Source organism: Polyodon spathula, chromosome 3, assembly GCF_017654505.1.
Source record: "Polyodon spathula isolate WHYD16114869_AA chromosome 3, ASM1765450v1, whole genome shotgun sequence".
Lineage (NCBI taxonomy): Eukaryota > Metazoa > Chordata > Actinopteri > Acipenseriformes > Polyodontidae > Polyodon > Polyodon spathula.
In genome coordinates this window covers 84,240,166-84,261,537 of record NC_054536.1, presented here as the reverse complement: position 1 = coordinate 84,261,537, position 21,372 = coordinate 84,240,166, and the positions used below count along the sequence as shown (strand labels likewise).

At 36.2% G+C, this 21,372-nt stretch overlaps 1 protein-coding gene across 1 annotated transcript in view; it reads left to right on the top strand.

Moving 5' to 3' along the window:
* The window catches only part of LOC121313525 (vesicle-associated membrane protein-associated protein A-like), a 29,553-nt gene extending 14,039 nt beyond the window's left edge, over positions 1-15,514 (top strand). The window contains exons 2-6 of the mRNA XM_041246176.1: positions 4,199-4,351; positions 4,776-4,879; positions 8,509-8,589; positions 12,017-12,196; positions 14,745-15,514. Of these exons, the coding sequence (XP_041102110.1) occupies positions 4,199-4,351; positions 4,776-4,879; positions 8,509-8,589; positions 12,017-12,196; positions 14,745-14,906 (680 nt within the window). The 3' untranslated portion in view covers positions 14,907-15,514. The remainder of the gene's footprint in view (positions 1-4,198; positions 4,352-4,775; positions 4,880-8,508; positions 8,590-12,016; positions 12,197-14,744) is intronic.
* The last annotated feature ends 5,858 nt before the right edge of the window (positions 15,515-21,372 follow it).

The window sequence follows — 21,372 nt, the reverse complement described above, 5'->3', positions numbered from 1 at the left end:
CACAAATGAGGACTACAATTTGGAAGCACAATAGTTAAAATAAATGAATGAAACCCTATTGTGAGGCTGCTGTTCACATTTTTTGTGGGGGTGTGGCTTTCTGGCATTTTAGTGCATGTACTGCAAACCTGAAACCCCTAGCATGTTGTGTAATGTTGTTCCTGTTCCCTTAACTAGTTATTGAGCAACTGTTTGAATTGATGGCTTTACTTTTGATAGTTCTCATGTTTGTACAATTTGGCAATCTCCCAAGGCTAGTAATACTTGCTTTCCTTCATTCTATCACCTCACTTGAAAATTGAACTCTTCGGGCGCTATTTAGCACATATGTGCGCAGCCCAGGGTTCTCCACAGGCCTTTTTAGCTGCCCGGCTGAAAAAACCCAATCCACTCGTCTTGCAGATGCTACTGTGCCTTTAACAGTAAGGATTGATTGCACTTCTAGCAGACTAGATCACTTGTGTGTTGCTGGGTGAAAAAAAAAATTAAAAAAAATCTTGGAACCACATGACAGCTGTGACACAACATTTAACCAGTCAGAGAGCTGAAGGGTCGGGTTTTCTGTGTTAAGCACTTCGAGGGACTAAAACCTCAAAAATGACTGCAAAAATTTTATTTTCAAAGCAAAAATAATGACATTCAATGCAGGGTTTTCAAAATAAGCCAGCCATCGGCGCAATCCACTGCTAGATACTAGATTTGCTCTGGCTACTTTATTAAAAACATATTAACTTTATTTCGGATATTATCATTCAGTCAATTTGTTGTTGTATTATTGTACTGTAAGGTGATGCATAGTACATAATTGCTATACATACGCACCAAAACAAATAAGTATTCCTGTTGTGTTATCGTAAAAATATGTAACCAGGTGCTTGAGAGATATTGTGCCTTCATGCGTAGAGGCTGTACGCCTTTAAGAAGAAAGGCGAGCTGGGATATCAACTAAACTTGAGCTGATATACAGATGCTTAAGTGCAGAGGTGCTGGATTATTACACTTTGCTTTCATGCAACAGTTATGATGGTGACCAAACAGGTGCGAGTACTGTTGTGTAAAAAAAAAAAAAAGTTAAAATGAACAGTTGCATTAAAAAAATAGATGTGCATTAACAAAATGCTCTGAAAACTTAACAGAATGAAAACAATTTAAATGAAGCAAGAAGCTCAATAATTAAGCTAAAAAGGAAGTGTGGAGTTTTTTTTTGTGAACTCTAATAAACCTACGTTGTCTTTCCCCAGTCAAATCGTACAGTGCCTAAATCAACACTGTCATTTACCATAGTAAAAAACAGTAATAAAAACTAAATAATGTAGAATATAAAAAAGCTCAACCAGATATAGTCAGTGAAATTATTTGTCGCGTTGTATATTTAAGGTAAAAGTTTAGTTTCCGCCCCGACAAAAATGACGGCACTAGTGAACTGCCGCGATAGCACACAAAAACTGGATTTAGAAGTTGGGTCTAACTTGCATCAAATAGCGAATCATGCACCCAGCCAATCAAAGCACAGTGGGGGAGTAAGGTTACAACCAATAAGGATTCAGCATTCCCTTTAAGATCACCTGTGCGTCTGCGATAGCGAACAGATGGCATTTTGAAACCAAAAAAAAGGAAAGACGGCCAAAGGCGCAAAGATATTAAATATCTCCAGCAGCCCAAGTGAGGAGGATGACCAAGCACCTCGAGCAAGGCTACAAAAAAAAAAAAAAAAAAAAAAAAGTGGTAAGAACATAAAGTTTACAAACGAGAGGAGGCCATTGGGTCCAAATTGCTTGTTTGGTCGTTAGTAGCTTATTGATCCCAGAATCTCATCGAGCAGCTTCTTGAAGGATCCCAGAGTGTCAGCTTCAACAACATTACTAGGGAGTTCGTTCCAGACTCCCACAATTCTCTGTAAAAAAAAAGCCCCTTTATGTAATCTCCATTTTTGACCCCTGGTCCTTGTTTATTTTTTCAGGTTGAAAAAGTCCCTTGGGTCGACATTGTCAATGCCTTTTAGAATTTTGAATGTTTGAATCAGATCGCTGTGTAGTGTAGTTTTTTTTTTTTTTTTTTTTTTTTTTTTCCAAGACTGAATAGATTCAGGTATTTTAGCCTGTCTGCATATGACATGCCTTGTAAACCAGGAGTAATTCTGGTCGCTCTTCTTGCACTCTTTCTAGAGCAGTAATATTCTTTTTGTAACAAGGTGACCAGAACTGGACACAATATTCTAGATGCGGTCTTACAAATGCATTGTAAAGTTTTAACATTACTTCCCTTGCATTTAAATTCAACACTTTTTTCATATATGTCCAAGCATTTTGTTGGGCTTTTTTTTTTTATAGCTTCCCCACATTCTCTAGATGAAGACATTTCCCAGTCGACTCCTAGGTCTTTTTCATAAATTCCTTTTTCAATTTCAGTATCTCCCATGTGGTATTTATAACGCATATTTGTATTGCTTGCGTGCAGTATCTTGCAATTTTCTGTATTAAATGTCCTTTGCCATGTGTCTGCCCAGTTCTGAATGCTGTCTAGATCACTTTGAATGACCTGTGCTGCTGCAATGATGTTTGCCACTCCTATTTTTGTGTCCTCTGCAAATTTAACAATTTTGCTTACTATACCAGAGTCTAAGTCATTAATGTAGATTAGCAGAGGACCTAATACTGATCCCGTGGTACTCCACTGGTTACCTCGCTCCATTTTAAGGTTTCTCCTCTAATCAGTACTTTCTGTTTCTGTTAACCATCCCCTGATCCATGTGCATGCATTTCCTTGAGTCCCTAATCTGTTCAGTTTGAAAATTTGTCTTTTCTGCGGGACTTTGTCAAAAGCTTTCTGGAAATCTAAATAAACCCTGTCATGTGCTTTGCAATTATCCATTGTCAATGTTGCATCCTCAAAAATATAAAACAGGTTAGTTAGACATGATCTCCCTTTCCTAAAACCATGCTGACTGTCTCCCAGGATACTGTTACCATATAGTTGTTTGTTTTTTCCATTTTGGCTCTTATTATAGTTTCCATAAGTTTGCATATAATAGAAGTCAGGCTTATTGGTCTGTAGTTACCTGGTTTGGTTTTGTCTCTCTTTTTGTTTATCGGTATTACGTTTGCAATTCTCCAGTCTTTCAGTGCAATCCATGTGTCAAACTTTTGCATGATGTTGTGAAAAGTAATCATTAGTATATTTGCTATTTTTTTCTCTTCGTCTATGATTTTGCCTTTTGTATCTCTTAGACATTTTACCTCCTCTTTTGAATTAATGTTCTCTTACTGCTATAATATTAGAAAAACTTTTTCGAATTGGTCTTAGCCCCTGTGGCAATGCTCATTTCTATCTCTCTTGGTCTTTCTAACTCTTAACCCTTAGTGGTCCATTTCAGCGCCTGTCAGGCATGTCAGGTCCAATTTATTTTCACATGTGCTGTTTATTTTACACGCACTGTTTAAAATATTCTCCCCCCTCAGTAAAACCGGTTTAAAGGGCATTGCAGTGCTAAGCAACATCAGTACAGCATCTCCAGCCAAGCCCCACCCTGTGTTCGCTGTATTTTTCACATACTTCTTTATAGACGTGCATACTGATAAATCCTCTCTTAATCACTTGTTTTATCACAAAACACCTCAATAATGCGATCCAAGTCATTATTTTATTACTGTAACATCTCAAAAAGCTCTGCAAATGTCCGTGATATTCTTTGAGTGCTGGATGCAGAAGCAGCCACCTCCTTTGTTATGTATGTGTTATCTCTAATGCATGGGGCCCTGAGATATCCCCTTTTTTTCGATTTCATTCAGCTCCTGTCTGTCTCATTCGGCCATTGAAAGGTTTACTCGACTTTTTCCGGAGAAAAAATTATTAGAAACCTGTGCTTTATGTCTTTTTGATGAAGTCAGACAGGGTACAACATCGAACTGGAAAGGGAAAATTGTAATGTCGGACTTTGTCAGACCTCTTTATTTTTTTATTAATGCAAACTTTGATGTTTTTCAATAACCTCAATTTCTGGATTTTATGTAGAGTAAACTGCACTCTTGTATAACGCATCTGAGGGATGCATGCTGCATCATAACATGAAATCCAGATGACCCCCTAGGCTAGTTTTAGGCGAGCTGGGTGTTGGAGCACAGCAATCTGCTTATTGGGACGCACTGATTTTAATTTTTTCTCTTGCTGCATCACTGACCCATTTCTGATTACTTCACAGGTCCCTTCACAGATGTTGTCACTACAAACCTAAAGCTGAAAAACCCCTCAGACAGAAAAGTATGTTTCAAAGTGAAGACCACGGCGCCACGCAGGTACTGTGTACGGCCAAACAGTGGGATGATTGAACCGGGGTCTTACATAACTGTATCAGGTAAGGAACAATCCCCCTAACCCCAGTTTGTGTCTATATATAGATATATAGAGAGAGAACTATATTGTACTTTTAAATTTGTTTTATAATTGAATAGTTACCTCAGAAGCAGTTCTCATAAGCCTGCTTATTTATGGAAAACGCATGTTAGTCCCAACAGAAGCTGTAGTTCATGTGCCCCCCCCCCCCCCCCCCCCCGCACCACCCGACTTGGGTACATGTAGCCATGCTAATCTTTCCTCTCTACTGTGCATTTTATGTCCTAAAGTAAGGTAATACATGCACCACATTTGTGGAAGTTGAATGCAGCCATTTTTCTGTTTGCTAACATTACAGTAACATTAAGTTCCAGAACATGTTTAATTTTCTAAACGTTACAGCCTGTTTTAATGTTGCAAATGAGTACTATTTTTTTCTTTTGCAGTAATGTTGCAACCTTTTGACTACGATCCGAATGAAAAAAGTAAACACAAATTTATGGTACAGACAATCTTTGCTCCATCTCACGTTACAGACATGGAGGCAGTGGTGAGTAAAAAAAAAAAAAAAAGAAACCTTTCAGCTATAATTTGTTACATTCTAAATTAAAATAGCAATGATTAGTTAGTTGATTTCACATTCAGTGAAAGAATTTCATTTCAGTATATTTATTTATTAAGTTTATTTTATTTAAGGAATTAAACTTTGGAAAAGAACACCCTTTTGATTTCTTCACAGGGAAGGCACCATGTTATGAAGTTAAATTAAATTGCTTTTAACCACTTGCACTGTACGTTACTGGTGCTATGCACTGTATAATTGAGGGCTTCAATTAAACACTTACCAGCGCTCCAATTAAGGTTTTGGATCATTTGAGGAATGTATTCTCCAATATTGAAAATGCAACATTACCTTGAAGTCAGGAGTACTTTCAATACATACTGTACATATTTTAATACAAACTTATGGGGGATGCATTAACTACGGCTTTACATTTTAACTGTAATGTTACTGTGAACAACAGCTTCATTTACAGTCATTCAACATGTAGACACAGGGCTTTCCTTCTGTTCTATCTGAAAGGAATGATGTTAATAGTATTATAGTCTGGGAAATTGCTGCTTTCTGAGTCTACTCTCACTAGTACTAATTGGCTGTTCTAGTTTTTAAAAACTGATCCTGCACTAATGCAAATAAAGAATTGATAATATTGTATTCCTTATTGATCGCCTGACTATAGCAATATAAAGCATCCTGGTTCTCTCCAAACACAGAATATTGTATTATAAAAATTAACCTTCCAGCAATTCAGTTGACAGATAGGTTAGGTTCAGAGGGACTAAGACAGTGGAATCCAGTTGCTTATTCACCAGTCACAAACACACATTGCAAGTGACTGGATTTAACTGCATGTTTTTTTATTTTTTAATTGAAAACCTTATTCGTCATGTGTTTCTGACAAATCCCAGACAGGATTCAGTTAGCTGTGCTGGTATTTCTGTGATCTATTCTCTAGCTACCGCATGCAGTATATTCACAATTGACTGTCGAGATGCTGTTAACCCAGAAGCTGCTTGATACCATGTGAACTCCAGCTGTGCAGCAAAATTGCTGTGCGTATTTATGCAGTACAATTAAATCGTATGTGATGTTTTCTATGCATAAAACTCCAGTATGCAGCTTATCTGGAGTGCTGACTACTATATAAAAACAGACTAACTGAGTTAAGGGTTATTGCCCTTTTGCAAGAAATGGCCACTGCCAATAAAGCTTATGAAAATGCAGTACATGTAAGTGAACTGTTACATTCTATGACTTGGAAGAAAAGTTGTCTTTTATGGCAAGTTAAAATCGAGAAACTATTTGTCGTTTTATTAGAATATCAAGCTGGTTACTTGATAGGGATGGGAATTTTAAATGTTTAAACATATAAACTCTAAAGAAGTGGTTAAACGTTGAATAATATGCTGGACATATAACCAGTCTGTTTTTAATGTATTAATTTTAGTAATGTATCGCTATATAAAGTCAGTCTGTCGTGTATATGACTGCTGTGGTGCCACAGTAAGGACGGATTATTATAAAAAGGAAGGGATTTGGCAATAGCCTCCAAGTAGTTTTTTCTAATTGGTGCAACACAGATTAACAAGGCAGGTTTTATTCCCATCGGTCTGGCGCTTCATTAGTGCACTCTGTGTTCATGCTGTAGTAGGCGTGGTATGGCATCCAGTCCACAGGGTAAGAAAGTTCATTACAAGCATTTTTTCTGACTTTTGTTATATATTTAATAAAACGGCATCTCTTAACAAAGGAACGAGGCAGCGCCATGTTTGGAAGTATTTTGAGGAACTGGATGAGAGAACTGTGGTATGTAAATAATTTTGCCAAACAAAATTGCCGTACCACAAAAACACAAGTTCAGTGCTTCACCATTTAAAGTGAAAACATTCAGAAATTACTGTGGATGGAGCTACTGAGGCAATAAAAAGCAAACATCCAGAAAGCTTGAGATGGCGACTGACATTTATTTAGCCCTTGCATCCCTGTGAATATATAACTAAGTTTTTATTTTTTTAGTTTTGTTTTTTCCAATATTAATCCACAGAATGCGTAAGTGTAAATAAATTATGTATAGGCTTTAATTTACCAGTACACTTTTGTGCAAATCATTTGTTAAAAAAAATTAAATGGCCTTGATCTGTGTAATTTGTCAACAAAAGGGGATATTGTTGTTATTATTATTGATTTTGTTCTTTGAATAGAATATAATGTAAAAACAAACAAAAAAAAAAAGGTTTTGTTTAGTTTATTCACTTTGTGCCCACAGGGCCAGCACAGGTACATATCAATAGTGCAGCAGAAACACAGAGACATACTAAGCTAAAAAATAATACAAATGCTTTAAAAAAAAAAAAAAAAATAATAATAATAATTCCCTCGGGCTTATATTTTTTTAGTATTACTATGCAGGACAGCCATTATTAGATCGTTACCTTTATTAAAAATGTGCATAGATGAATCTAACGGTTAATCAACCAATGCCCATAAATTAACAGTTCAAAAAATTGTTTTTGTTGTCAAGTCTTTGTGTTGTTAAAATGTTATTTGCTTATTTATTTGCTTAGAAAATACTAACAAGGGCTGTCAGTATACATCGTAATGTAATATGAAGCGTGTGTGTGTGTGTATGTATGTAGATATGGTTTCAACGCTGACAGCTGCATAGCATTTAAATGTTCATAAAAATGTATCAAAAACCACATCTGTATTACTTAGGTAAAAATGTGGATACCAACTTTGTGGGAAAACTAGTATTTCATAATTTTCAGATCTTGTATATCCTTTTTAATTTCCACATATTGTGTTTTAAGTAGGATGTAGATTTGGTATATGAAATATGGGTTGGTTAATTGCCTCATTCAGTAAAGACAGACAATTTTCCAATCTTGTTTGGCAGTGCAATTTAGGCCTTTTGGTACAGCAGAGGGCAGCATTGCATGAAAAAACAAAACAAAAGTAGAACTAAATTCAGCTACATTAAATGTACTCTTCCCCTGGTAGCAGGTACTGCATTTCATTCAGTAATAATGTGAAGATAGCTGTTTTGAAAAAGAAAGCCTTTGTTGCTTTACTAATTGGATCACCATCTTGTTAAAGTTGTAAAGGTCTGTAAACGGAAACAAAATACTGAATAAGAGACAAAACCTGAAAGTGTTAATTTTAATGTATTGATTTTTAGAGCATTTTCTTTTCTTTTACAGAACTAGCATGTATTGAAACACTGCTAATAATATACTTATTTCAACTCTAATTTCTGTCATAAAAATAATTGACATGCCAGCCTTTTAAGTTTGTGAATTCTGGCTATGCAGTAACTCTGCAGCATAGAATTGTGGGCCTGTATTTGTAAACAAGTGCGTAGAAAGTAATTTGCTTTTCATTATTAAAAATGTAAGGATGCAAGTAGTTTTCCAACATCCAAACTACATGTGTACAGGCATTATTTTTAAACTTTCTTATGAGGGGTGTTTACCAGTAGATGTTTTTGGTATCAAGCTGCTGCTGCTGCTAGCAACTGTTGTCAGGAGTGTCGTTTTTTTAAATATCGGTTAAACCTTTGGCACTTTTGGTTGTGTAATTGTGTGGTAGAATAACTTGCAAATCTTAATTCTCTACAGTGGAAAGACGCAAAACCTGATGATCTCATGGATTCCAAATTAAGATGCATATTTGAACTGCCTTCTGAAAATGATAAAGTGGTAAGTAAAATCCTTAGGCTCTGCAAAAGAAGTGTAGCTTACTTTCTTGCTGCCTCGTTTTATACAGTGGTCCTTTATACCGTGGAAATGGGTTTCAGGTAGTATGGTGTTGACTTCCATTGGCCCATTTTATTAGTGCTGCATGAGATGGATGTTCAATAGTTTGGATTGTGCTGGCCGCTGAAATCTGGCGCTGACTTTCAGATTAGGGTCATTGTTGATTGGGCTAACTAACTATTAAAAAAAAACAAAAAAACAAAAGTGAAGAAACAGCTGCTTGGATTTGTGATGAACACTGCTTTTCTAAAGCCCAGCATGTTTCAGACAAAATGTTTCCTTGTGTATGCTGGGTGTTTCTGTGTTTCCAGAAACTGGGAAGCATGCTTCCCAGAGTAGCCCAGGGTTCTACTTTGAGAAACATTTTCAAGGAACATTTTTCCTTTAGCCAGTCAAGAGAAACTATGAGCCTGAGTCATTGATCATGGAATATTATTAAATAACTGGACTGTGCAGCTCAACCTATTGTGCCATTCCACTAGCACCTGCTGGTTCATTATAAGGCTGAGCACAAAAACAGTCTAACTGTGGCTGCCAACTACAGCATTAGTAAGGATAGACTGTAGCCTACTTACGTAGATTAGTGTGTTTGAAAAAGTCTTATGTTAACTTTTTGCTTGTCTTTCTCCTTGGTGAAAGAGACATCTGTTCTGTTCCCAAATAGTACTATTTTAATATTCTTACAAAATCTAAAGTACATTTTGATAATAGTGGTCACCAGGAACTGACTATAATACGATCAGCCTTTTTCACTCGCCTATCTTTATCTTATTAAAACATTTGTTGACATTCAATTGTGGAAGAATTGCCAGCATAGTACAATAGCATAACACAAATTGCTCAGATCAACAAATTGCTCTTGGAAAACATCTGTGCTAAGTGATGAATCACTCTGGTTACTGTTCAGAATAAGCGTAGAGGATTAGGTGATTTGTCATTTGTATAAAATATGGTTTGTATAACACATTTTTGTAATCAGTTGTAGTTTAGACTACAGACTAACAAATTATGAAATATTTATTTAACTGATTCCTCAGTTTTAAGGGTAAAACATCACTGAAAGTAATTTTAATGAATTTTAGTTGGAATAGTGGCAACTTGTATTATGGAATAGACCAAATAAAAATGAATTCTGACTTTCAACTATAGTCTGCTTTATGCATTCAATACTGACTTTACAGAGAACTCCAGAATACTAATTAAATAGTTCATTATCTTAATACTGAAAAATAAATGTGTTTCCTATATCATATACAGGACTATAGTGTCCAATACAGCGCTTGGCTTGAGGGGATATGTCAGTAATGTCTATTGGAGATTACAGAAGAACTAGATGCCCACAAAGTTAAACTGTAAAACAGGGTTTTCATTAATGTCTAATTTACAGAAGGAAATAAAACAAAACATACAGTAACATCTTAACACAGAAGAGGGAATGTAATATTAGCACAACAAAATACTTTGTCTCTGTACATATCTAATCTGGTACTATTTATGAATACCAATTCAAATACAGTACACCTTCACATAAAGTATAATACACCCTACCTGCCCCTGCCCCATTTTAAAATCTATAGAAAAAGCAGTGTTAAGTGTAACTCATGCAGCTTGCTTGCTTACATCTTTCTTGTGCATGGTGTTTCTTTCTCCTAAATAGAAAAGTAAAGTTGGAGAACAGAGACCAATAGCCAGTATTTTAGTGACCCTGCAATCTTCCACAAAAGCTTGTATGTTCAGTTCAGACAGTGAAGCTTGCTTGTCGCCACGGGGCGCCCCAAAACCAGGGGTGCTCCTGAGCATCATACCCCCTTCAGCACCAGACACCTTCAGACCCCTTTGACTGTTAGCAGCAAGACTGATCTGCAGGGATTTGTCAGCCCCTAGCAGTGAGATCAGAGGGGAAAAAAATGCAGGTTTGTTGTTGGGAGAGTCAAGCTTTTCTAGACATAAGCTTTGTTGTAGTGCTTTTAATGTAGCGCTGTAGGTGAGATTAGATGTGTACAATATTCAACTCTTAAGTATCCTGGGTTTGGTTATAGAACTTAGTCAGTATTACTTTGAGAAATGCTATCAATTCTATTTCTCTTACAATACTTCCATCCATTCCTCATTGTTCATCGATGAATTTAAAGCTTTTTTTAGCAGACTTTTTTTTTTGTTATATAAAGTAAGTGACCAATTATTATTACTTATTTTTCCCCCCAATTTGAAATGTCCAGTTATGGTTTATCTCCTCACAGCAGCAGGTCCCCACACAGCACAGACATTCTGAGGGCATGTGAGCGTCCTCCGATCTCACAAGCCTAAAGCCAGAATCGCCTTGACACCGAGCAGTCCAGACCAGAGTTGGGCAGGCTACCGATCTCGAAGAACAGAGACCGACCCTGCTTTTCATCCACTCTGAATGTGCTTGGTGTCTAGCCAGTAGGGTTCGCTGTTGCACAATGAGGAGAAATGGTCCCTGCTGGTTTCCAATCCCCCACCCCTGGTGCGTCAGAGCCAATGTGACGCCCCCTTCGGAGACCCCAGCAAATTTCAGCCACTTTGCAGAGCGTGGAGGTTAACCGGCGCCATCCAAGCTGTGTGACTCATCCTGCGCTCCCAGCGGCACCACTTTAACTGGACAAGCCACTTGGGGACCCCCTGCAAATTGTTTTTTAATGTTGCTGCTGAAATATTACCTGTTTGTTGAACCCTGTAGCTTTGAGATGTAATATACAATTGAAATGTTATAAAAAACTTCAAGGTCTTGCACATTTCGTAAACAGGTTAAAGTGAAGCAGATCCTGAAATATGAATTTGTTTATCACGTGCTTTTCACTTCTGAACTGCAAAACCAAAATTAATTGGCTGAATTCCTACCCATTTTAAAATAATAGCATTTTTGTCAGTACGGTTGTCTATCTTAATATGCACATAAGAGTGTAATTTTGAAACTACTTCCTTTAATTTGCAGAAGAACTGGATCATACCATTTATTTGCTTTTATACGCTAAAGGCATTGTTTAAGCATTGTGGAAGTGTGTACCAGTAGTACATATATTGTGATGGCATTTACGATATGCAAAAATGTAAACCACACTTTAAAGCTGGTGATAAAGTAGGTTAAAACACTTATTGGTCTACTGCTCAACAACCAGGACATCTGTTCCCTTATGATTATAAATTCCTGTGTAGCTTCCTTGATATGTATAACATCTTTTGGTGCACTGTCATGTCCTGTAAAGCAGCTAATATGTCAACTCAAAAATACTTTTTTCAAACACAAAAAACAACTATTCAAATATGTGATTAATTGATTTATTGGTTGGTTTATTTGATCCATTTTGACATCAGTGTTGGTGTAACAGTTCCCTTCTAATATTTGCAGAATGACATTGAATCAAGCAAAGCTACTCCAGTCCTTAATGCATCTAAGCAAGACGGTTCTTCCCTGCCAAAACCCACTAGCATGTCACTGGACGACACTGAGATGAGGAAACTCATGGAAGAGTGCAAGAGACTCCAGTCTGATGTAATGAAACTCTCAGATGAAAACCGGCAACTTAAGGTACACGATTATTGGTTGTGTCAAATCAACTGTGTATAACTTTTGGTTCCTTATGATCAGTGAAGACAAGGGGCTGTATGTATAAAGGTTGTTCTTATCATGAGGTTTGTGGCTGAAACCGTAGTGCTGTTCATGTGTTATGTTTCGGGTTGCGGCTGTGGTAAGAAGTTGCGATGGAATACTACACAGCAATGTTGAGGTTAAATGTGCACTAGCTTGTTTTATTAGCATCTATTACGTTAACGTGTGACAAATTTTGTATTCAGAAGTTCAAGTTTCCAAGTTTGTAACGTGTCGCCTTGAGTTTTCAAATCTTAGGTTGTTAGGTGCTGGTCCTATCTATTTAATCAGAGATTAAATTTCCTCTGATTGGTGGTTCCGCTTTTACTATTTATATGATCAATACAGATCCCAGAGGGGAAGAAATGTTCCTGATTTGTGGGTTTTTCTTTCTTTTAATCGTTCTTTTTTTTTTTTTGAAGCTATTAACACATTTGTGACAGTTGGTGAGGTTTGTAATTTTTTAAAATGTATTTGTTTATGTATTTATTTATTTTTTACATAAAACAAAAAACAAAAAACTTAAAACATAAGGCATGGTTTCATTTAGGTGGTTGTTTTTACATTACATACCCCATTGGTGCTTGCAGTTGGCTGTCTTGGCAAGTTGCTATTTCATTGGTCCAGAAACAAGCACAGTACTGTGAATTAAACAGTTGTGGTGCAGTTCTACAGTTCACATTGCAAGAAATGTCAAATAATAAAATGAACGGAAGGTACTGGTGAAAAACTAAGATACATATATATTTATTTTCTGTTTCATATGTGCAGCAAACGATCGATGGGGGCGGACATTGTTTACAAAGCCTGTAGACCCCCCCACTCCTGGAATAATCCATAAATTAGGCAAGCATAGCTCACCTTCAAAACTTGAGCAAAGTCTCTGCCTGCATTAGAAATGCTTTCCTGTTAAATATACTGACGGTACACTTGTGTCTTATACAACAGTAACTAAGCCCTCATTTTTTTTTTTTTTATTGGTCCGCATGCATACCTCCATACCACTTATTTGAACCCCTATGGATCAAAAGGATTGGAAAGCCGTATTCTCTGCAGAAAACACGTCGGTAACTACAGCCTGTCGTCTGCATTTTCTTTGTGAGCTGATGTTGATGGATGCAAACATGGTGATCCAGCGAATTATAAAATACACCCCAGGCATCTTTTGAAAAACAAGAAGTTGCCAGACATTTGATTCCCATAGAAGACAGAGTTCAAAATCAAGAGGTCATTTTAAACTTTATGAACAGAACGTTAAGATTATAATTTTTTTTTTAAGTTGTACATGGACCCCTTTTAAATTTAATTTTTTTTTTTTATTAGCACTATTTATTTTATTTTTTTTCCATGGTACATAAATGAAGTAGAAAATGTCAACTTTGTGCTTTTAAAATAAACATTTACAATATTAAATACATAGTATATAAGACCAGACTAGTGGATGATTAGCTCAAGTTTGAGCTCTTGCCTTGTGTGTGCCCACAATGAAAGTATTTTGTCAGTTTTAGGGTTGTTAATGATGATGATTATTATTATTATTATTATTATTATTATTATTATTATTATTATTATTATTATAGCTCAAAAAAAAGGAGGGAAAGGAAGGTGCCACAAAAATAGAAATTAACAAGAACAATTGAAAGTGTACATAGTTCTTTTTTTTATCTCACTTTTAGATTTCACTTGAAACCAAATATATATTTAACTCTGTTTGACTGGATACTGGCATCAAGTTTCACAGACCCTATTTTACCATCCTGACAAAATTGTGCTTGGCAGGTTCTGTTTTGTTCATTCAAGTATTGGCATCTCTGGGTTTGTGAAAGTTAAAAGTTCACTTTATTATTTGGTATACATTCTAATTTCATGTGTAATCTGAATCTCAACTTCATTCAATTTGGGTTCCTGAGCAAAAAATCCAACACGGCAGTGGATCCCAGATTCCTGCCACTTTTTTTTGGGGTGTTTTTTTTTTTTCACTAAATGAAACACACAGTGCCATGAAAAGGTGTTTCCAAACAGGAAGCTTTTGTACATACAGCCCCTTGTTTGTACACAATGCATCTGGGGTGTTCAGTAAGAATGATCTTAACCCACCCTGTAATGGGTTAAAGTAAGAATTTTGTATTAATTTTTTTTACTGTGTTTTTAAGAGTGGCTATAAACATTCTCTTAAACAGATTAAAGAGTGTAAAATGTGAATAAACTAATAAACCACCAGGGTTACAGCTGAAAAAAAAATTGGCTTAACAATAGTAATTTATTTCAAACAGTTCTTTTAAAGTTTTATGAATAAGGCCCTAATTATTTACTGATGTACAACACATTTGTTTATTGGTAATGTTTCCAGCGATTCAATGAAATAGCTTGTAACTGAGAAAGATTCAGTAGTTCAGTGTTTATTTTTAATTTGTGTAATCGAATGTAATGATAGTGGTATTCTGTGGGGTAACTTTTTTTGTTTTGTTTTTTGTGAATTTTTTTTCAGGATGAAGGTTTGAGGATGAGGAAGGTACCTAGGTCAGACAACATGCTAACAAACACAGGAGGCTTGATGGGTAGAGACAACAGTTCCAGCTCTCTTCCTTCTCTCCTTGTTGTACTCGCAGCCATTTTCATCGGATTCTTCCTAGGGAAATTCATCTTGTAGAGAAAAAGCATGCAAATGTGCTCATTTAGGCCTGGAAATGTTTTACTGTTGACCTGCCATAACATTGGTAGTATGGTCCACAGTGACCATGTTTGTGTACAGCATCATAATAAACAGGCCTTGCCTTTAACAATATCACACGGTTAGTACACACACAAAAAAGAAAACAAGATTTTCCTTTTTTCAGTTCTTTGGGGGGAAAAATTAAAAAAATTGTATGTTGTCAAAACATCAATAGCAGGTGTTTCAAGGCACATAGAGCCCTTGATGAAAATTCGTAAATAAAGAATTGTTCTCTTTCTCGCTCTGTGGTTTTAATAAGAGTTGAGTGGAATGTTGTGTCTTGTAAATGTTATTTTAATCCTTTTAAAGACAAATTTTGCAACCTGTTGCCTCTTGAAATTCGATGTTAGTCCAATTCTGAATCCCACTTTCTTTGGGAATGTCAAGAGGTGTGCCAGGGAAAATGTTCTTCCTTGTAAATCTCTCACCCTTTTCCTGTCCCTACTGATAATAACGCAGATTATTATTTTTTGTTTCTTTTATTTTCTTTTTCTTTCCTGCCACAGATTATAAACCTTGTGAGGCAATTGTTGACTGAAAAAAGCTCCATTCTTACAATTCTATCTCATGGTATTTAACCTTAAATAAAAAAGAAAAAAAAATCTCTAAAACTGTTTGTATTTCTTTCACTAATAAAAATAATAGTGCCAATGGTGCCCTATAACTGACATAAAACATGTTACGAAACTAGAAAATATCACAGATTTAGTCATATACACGTGACCTACCTTAAGGCATAATCACTCTGCCAGTGTTGTATTTTGGGAGATGTGTTTAAGAGTTTAATCAGAGGTTAGATCTTGGCGAGGACTGTAATCCCACAATTCACTTTGCACATTGTGAGACTATGGAAATTAGCAAAATGAAAAAAAAGATTTTGTAAAAGAAAGGTAATACAAATAATCGCAAGTGAAGAGTGGCTTTAGTTGGTTTAATCACAACCGGTTTTATATTAAATCAGTGTCAAATTGTTATTTATTGATACTCAATTGTATAGACCGAGGCAAACAAGAGAAAGACTTGAAAATCTTAGTGTCGTGCACCAGTAGTTTTAAAATATAATATTAACAGTATAGGGGTGATGTAAGGATATGTGCACAATGATTTGCAGATGCAAACCCATCATAATGCTGCTATAAAACGTGCTTAGCAGCTGTAAAGTCTGATTTTTACCAGCCATAAAATTTTTGTTATGCAACTGCTATCAAGTTTGCACTAATCCATTAAAATTACATTGAAATGCATTCATAGGAAGAAAAAAAATGGAATTGGGCGGGATCTGGATACAAAGCGAGTGCAAATGTAATGTGATGCCTTGCACTTATGCAATTGCTGACCGTCCAAAAACTTTACACCTTCTCTTACAAGGTGCAAACCGTTGTAGAAGCGAGTAAGTAAGAGCTGTATAAAAGCACACACCTGCGAGACCTGTCATTGGCTTCAGGATGCTGCGGTACACTTCCTGATGCGGCGACACCTGGCTCTTGTTGAGGCACAGCAACATGTTTGGAGAAGGGCAAGATGAAGGTGGCCCCACGTATTCAATCCCTGGGACATTTTGTTTGGGATGTGGTGCTAAAGCATTATCGTCTCTCCGCAAGTCCTCCTAGACCTAATGGCTGAACTGAGGGATGAGCTAGACCTCAGTCGATCTAGGGACCACTATCCCTGCCCATGTAAAAGTGCTGTGTGTTCTGCACTACTTAGCCTCTGGTTCCTTTCTGAACACAGTTGGAATATCTGGAGGGATAAACCAATCCACCTTTTCCAAAGTGCTAGGCAAATTTCTGGATGTCATGCTAAAAAGGGCAGGCCGATACATAGAATTTCCTAAGGCTACTAGCATAACTGATGTCGGCTGAGGCTTTTCCAAACAACTGTTTCATGCTAAGTGACCTCAGCCTTAAGGACTCCACTCCTCAGAAAACTTTTTATATTTCATTTGGTTTTTATATTCGTGCTCCACATGTCATACAGAGACTACTGCTCTATGTACTCCTAGCTCTGCAGGTGTGTTCACTAAATAGACTGATGTGTTCATTGAGACCCTCATTGTCATAATTGCGGATCATTATTTGTGCGTGTTGAACAATCTGCATTAATTTTAAGCTTACATAAGGTGCAGTGCAATTTGTATTTTGCATCTGCAATTATTTGCACTATACCTATACTTATGTCAACCCCTATATGATTTGTTGAACAGTAGTAAAGTAGAATTGTATTTCATTGCATCTGGTGGTTTGTATAAAGCTTTTCTATTTTAACAGATAAGTTATGTTCATTATTACCAGACAAAAGTGATGTAATATTAGCATGCAAAGCAAACCCAGCATTTAATAATGTTGATATGCTTAGTCATTGTGGCGCTGCAGCTATCCTTCTGTTTACCACAGCATTGTTTATTTTTCTCAATGCTTATTTTGTTCCTTGAGAAGCAGTTTCAGCCTGGTTCTCACAAGAGCTAAGAAATATGCTTTCCAAGTAATTTTGTTCTCAACTAAACTTACACTCCTTAACATACTGTGCTGCTTCCATCATGTGGAACAACTAGGTTAATATGTAATTGACGGTAGTCCCCTTGTGACTTTTGCTAACTTTGAAGAAATTGCCTCTAGGGAAACCTACTTTGTTCGGTTTTAAGAACTAGTGACAGAGCTACAGACAATTTTCTTTAAGTATATAAGTTGATTTTTTTTTTTTTATTCAACAAATGAAGGACTTATAGTCCGAAACGTCCTGATAATTGATTTGCAATCAATTATTCTACCTTTTTTAAGTACCCAAAATATCCTTTTCTTTTTTCTTATTGATCATTTTTGTACACAGCAGTCTTACTTTTTCTCAACTTTGGGTAAGGGTCAAGAATTTTCAATGAAGAGGATTTTCACACTGTGCCATTTATTTAATGGTTGATTTGTGATAATTAATCTGCTCCAATTTACGGATGGCAAAAAAGTGAGTGTGACAGACTGTAACTGCATTTTTATTCCAAATGACAAATGTTCTGTTTGTTCATTGTGTCTAAAAGAACCAGAACGAGTGGAAATTCATTATTTATTTTATTAATTATTGTGTGTGTATGCTGAACTCCCTTTTAACAATTTTTAAACTGTGTGAACTATTTTATTTTATTTTTGTAAAACTGTATTATTACCACAGTCGCTTCCAGACAGTTTCTGCGATATATTTTTATTTATTAACTGTTACTAACCTTAGAAAAAAACAAGCCATTGAGAACAGTGATATCCAGACACATAGCATTCAAACAACACTCCATGATTTAGGAAGACAACAGTCTTGGCAGTTTGAATAGCTTTAAAAGGTTCACCACACATTATCCGTTTTGGGCGTCGTATCTTGGAGCAGGCTTAGGTGACATTACTGATGCGTTTTATGTGCAGCTGATCTTGCAGTCTTCTGCAAAGCTTGATCCAAAGTAAAAAAAAAAAAATCAAAATTCGCCTTTGGCATTGGGAAAGGAATCAAATATATTCTCCCTTCCAACCGTTCTGGGTACCTTGTGTCGCTGTTGCAAGTCCCTCCAGACACACCTTTTCACAATTTTCCACCACTAACCAAAAAAAAAAAAAAAAAAAAAAAAACAACATACAGTATACCGTAGCATTGCAAAACTATGTCAATATGGCAGCTTTGCGATTGATGAATTGTGTCTCATTAAAGATTACAACAAAAGTAACAATCTGCAATAGAGTAACCGTCATTGATTTGATATTTTAATTGTGTTGCATTCTTTGTTGATGCTTAGCGGAATACTGTCTATATTCACCTTGTCAGTGCGTGTAATCATGTGCAGAGGATGTAAACATCGTTCTCACTGGCACTTTAAAAATATTTTTATTTAAAAAAATAAATAAATAAAAGATTGTACAATTGGCCTAAAGTAAATATTTCAAATTACTCAAATGAAGTACCAATCCTAAAAACATTTAAAACCCCTTCCAATGTTTGATCAGAAGCTCTGATCATCGTCAGCGACTGCTGTAAAAAATAAATACATAAATTTTAAAAAGTGGCCGCTTTGTACACATTGACAACTCTAGCATTCAATTAGTCTAATAACTTAATGTTTATGTTATTTCAATGATCTTAATTATCGTGCAAATTTACAGAACTGCATTGGATGGTTTGTGTGGACAATAACTTCCTGTTCTTAACTAAAAGGGTTTCCCAATCGCCGATGTCTATTCAGTAACGCTTCAGATTAAACTTTATTTTATTTTAAATAATTACTTTTACTTGGTTTATATTATAACTGAGTTATGAACTTTACTGTTGTTACCTGCGACAACTCATAGACCAGCAGACAGAGAAACACTCTTTACTGTACGTTATGAGCAGATCATATACGGCATATGACATCTAATAAGTATTACCAATTCTCTATTTATGAAACATGATAAGCATAACTTTTCATTAAGGTGTCAAACTGTTAAAAGAAAAACTGAAGACTAATCTGCAGACTAATCTGGTGGGTAAAGAAAAACTGAAGACTAATCTGCACGCTGATCTGGTGTTCTGTAAGAAAGTTTTTAATACTGTACTTTGTTACCTTCCAAAGAGAACTTGTCAGCATATCTTCTTAAACGTATTTGTTGATTTTTGCTACAATTACTGGAGTACTTAACCTAGTTAAAAATGTAAATGTTTTCTAAAACCAGTTCTTCCATTTTTATGTACTGATTCAAAATTAAATGCGACGTAGCAAAGATGGAATCAAGTGTTCTGACTACAAATGAGACGTTCACAGTTGACCAATTTAACCAATGATCTAAGAATGTTCTCTGTAAACGTACCCATTGGCTAAATTGGTCAGATTATGCGCAGAAAGATCTCGGGGAACGCACCAACTATTTTTCTGATGACAATATTTGGCACAACACATGTTCACACATCTCTTCCATTCTGTAGCTGGTCCTGGAGCAGTCCCCTGTATGTTTCGTATAAGCAATGAATTTGATCAGATAGGTCTGGTATCAAGGTGGACTGTACTGCATTGATCCGTGCATTTGTGTTTATGTACTGTATTCTCTGTCTATATGCATGCTGTATGTTATTCCCTCCCCATTGTTTGTTTGTTTATTCCCGCTCCATGTAACACACTGTTCCTTTGTCTGCTGTGGTCTGTTCCCATTGGTTGTTATGTGTGCACCCTCACTGGTTATTGTTTGTCTGTCTGTGGCCATTGGTCCTGGTGTCTGCCAATGGCATGTGTCCTAAGCCTGGTATCCTTTTGAAGGGGCGGGCTAAGCCTATAAGAAGGGCTGCAGCACCGTTCTGGTGGTCGTTTTTTGGTTGGTTGCCATGGTTGCTGTCAGAGTTGGGGGTTCTGGTTTGGGTGCTGAGACATGGTCCAGTTGCAAAGCCAGCATCTTCTGTAAACAGAGGACGAGAGTTCACTGCAATACACTTTGCAATAGCTGTGTTCAATTATTTCTTCTTCCAATCGGTTAGCACAGAATCACTTTTAGTTATGTAATCTGATATATATATATATATATATATATATATATATATATATATATATATATATATATATATATATATATATATATATATTATAGAGCATAGAAAATACTGTGACATGCATTACTGTAAATTAGCAGTTGCACTACAGTGCTCCCTCCCTATTACGTTGGTCTAGGGGGACACACAATATGAGCATTATAACCGAAGAGCGTTATAAACGTGGGAGGACACATAACACACATCTGACTAAAATACAAAATAAAATAACTCCCTCTCTATAATGCACGTATACTGAAGCAAAAATGTAACTTTCCGTGAATTAACCATGCGTAAAACACCATGTAATCAACACTATATTTTTTCCAGAAAAATAAAAAATAACATTCCCACTCGTGGATCATTTTAATGAATACTTTTAAAACTATAAATAGCCTGGCTAAACGGGGGTCGATAGTTCAGTTTGAAGTGATAGACAAGCAAACCAAGTGCAAGGAGGAGAGCGGGTCAAGTGAGGGGAAGAGGGAATGGGCTCGCCCTAGTTTCGGCTGCCGGAGTGGAGCTGAAGTGAAGCTGAAGCGTCTTGTCTCCCGGAGAAAACTGCAGATCCTCTCGCAGCAAAAAAGTATTTACATTAGGAAAGATAACTACCTAATAGTCCTAATATTTATTTAGTTAAAAAACAAATGCTGAATAAGATGTCTGTGTTATAAAGTGCCAGCACAGCTTTTCTTCAGTTCAGATACTGTATCAAAAGAAACAGAGAAGTTTTTCAGTTTGAACAACACGGTACTGTATTTACTGTAGAATGCTGCATGGATCAGTAGTGTAGGGAACTGGGGGACATGCTGTAGGAGCATTATATCCGAGGTGCTTTATAACCGAGAGCCTTATAGCGAGGGAGCACTGTACAACCAAT